The sequence below is a fragment of the Sinocyclocheilus anshuiensis genome, unplaced genomic scaffold (genome assembly GCF_001515605.1).
Source record: "Sinocyclocheilus anshuiensis isolate Anshui unplaced genomic scaffold, SAMN03320099.WGS_v1.1 scaffold42, whole genome shotgun sequence".
Classification (NCBI taxonomy): domain Eukaryota; kingdom Metazoa; phylum Chordata; class Actinopteri; order Cypriniformes; family Cyprinidae; genus Sinocyclocheilus; species Sinocyclocheilus anshuiensis.
Window position 1 is genome coordinate 676,440 of NW_015546057.1, and position 1,535 is coordinate 677,974.

At 39.1% G+C, this 1,535-nt stretch overlaps 1 protein-coding gene across 5 annotated transcripts in view; it reads right to left on the reverse strand.

Annotated features, from left to right (window-relative positions):
• Positions 1–1,535, reverse strand: part of LOC107699345 (ATP-dependent RNA helicase DDX19B) — a 12,866-nt gene that overhangs the window by 9,023 nt on the left and 2,308 nt on the right. For all 5 annotated transcript variants that reach the window (XR_001635454.1, XM_016500577.1, XM_016500576.1 and 2 more), the window contains 4 exons: positions 877–979; positions 673–787; positions 384–481; positions 218–297 (listed from right to left, as the gene is read on the reverse strand). Coding sequence is in view for 4 of the 5 variants with exons in the window: in XM_016500577.1 (XP_016356063.1) it covers positions 218–297; positions 384–481; positions 673–787; positions 877–979 (396 nt within the window). In the remaining variant the exon portion in view is untranslated. The remainder of the gene's footprint in view (positions 1–217; positions 298–383; positions 482–672; positions 788–876; positions 980–1,535) is intronic.

Genomic DNA, 1,535 nt, shown 5'->3' on the forward strand with positions numbered 1-1,535 from the left:
ATGATGTATAAATCTCAATTTTGAAAAATTGACCCTTATGACTGGTTTTGTGGTCTAGGGTCACAAATATAAAACATTTCAAAGGGCCCTATATTTGACTTACTCATATGTCCAGAACAATACAGAAAATTAATATATTATTAATATATATATATATAATAATGGACTTTTAGAGCCCACTGTAGACATTTAGCAAACTATGAGAGAAATCCTGTACCTCTGGATACGAATGCTCTGGTCTTGATGGCCCTGTGTGGCGATCATGACATCAGCTTCATCCAGGACGAACACCTTGATCTTCCTGGGGCCGATGAATTGCTCTGGTCTTGATGGCCCTGTGTGGCGATCATGACATCAGCTTCATCCAGGACGAACACCTTGATCTTCCTGGGGTCGATGAATTTAAGCTTCTGGCACCAATCCAAAACAGTGCCAGGCGTGCCAATCACGATCTGTTCCTGTAATTTTGTTCCCCGCTCCACTGGACCAAACAACACACGACAACATGCACAATTACAAGCTACTCCTGTGTAATAAATACGTAGTTAGCCTTCGACAGTGACATCATGGGGTCAACAATTAAAAATCAAACATGTCGTAATATACACATTCCAGATATCATGTTACTAGAGAATTGTACAGAAAATCTTAACTCCTAAAATAAGAGCTTACATTTGTTTCCTCTGATGGCATACACCAGTTGGACTTCAGGGTAAAATTTGCCCATCTGTTCGATGACCTTGCCCGTCTGTAGGGCGAGCTCGTATGTGGGGGACACACACAGACACTGGACACAGAGAGTCAGAGCGACATTAACACTAAAACAGCTGAATTATTTCCATGCATTACATTCACTGCTTCTGATGCACTTCATACCTGAGGCCATTTGTTTTCAGGGTCCACGTGACTTAACATGGCCAGCACAAAGGCAGCCGTTTTACCCGTGCCTGACTGAGACTGAGCGATCAGATTCTGTGGACTGGACAGGAAAGGATATAATGTGTTCAAAACTCTGCTCTCGTTAACAGTCCCTCCAGTTATTCACAATTTAGTGATCATAATGTCACATTTTTTGGATCATTTGGATCCTGCATAATTCACCATTTAACCACAAAATAATTGCAAAAAAAAAAAAAAGCATTAAAAGTGTGACATTAGTCTGAAAAAGAAACATGAATGAGAAAAGGTACAGAAACATGCTTGATGCACAAGAACCCACTGTGGTGCAAACATGACTGACAGACAGCTGAAGCACACATAGAAAACCTTACAATCTTGATGTGTATCCATGCATTTTATCCTAAGCACTAGGTCATACAGCAGCCTAATACAGGTGCATCTCAATAAATTAGAATGTCGTGGAAAAGTTCATTTATTTCAGTAATTCAACTCAAATTGTGAAACTCGTGTATTAAATAAATTCAATGCACACAGACTGAAGTAGTTTAAAGGGGTCATATTATGCTTTTTTAAAGATCATTATTTTGTGTATTTGGTGTAACAGAATATGTTGACATGCTTTAATGTTCAAAAAA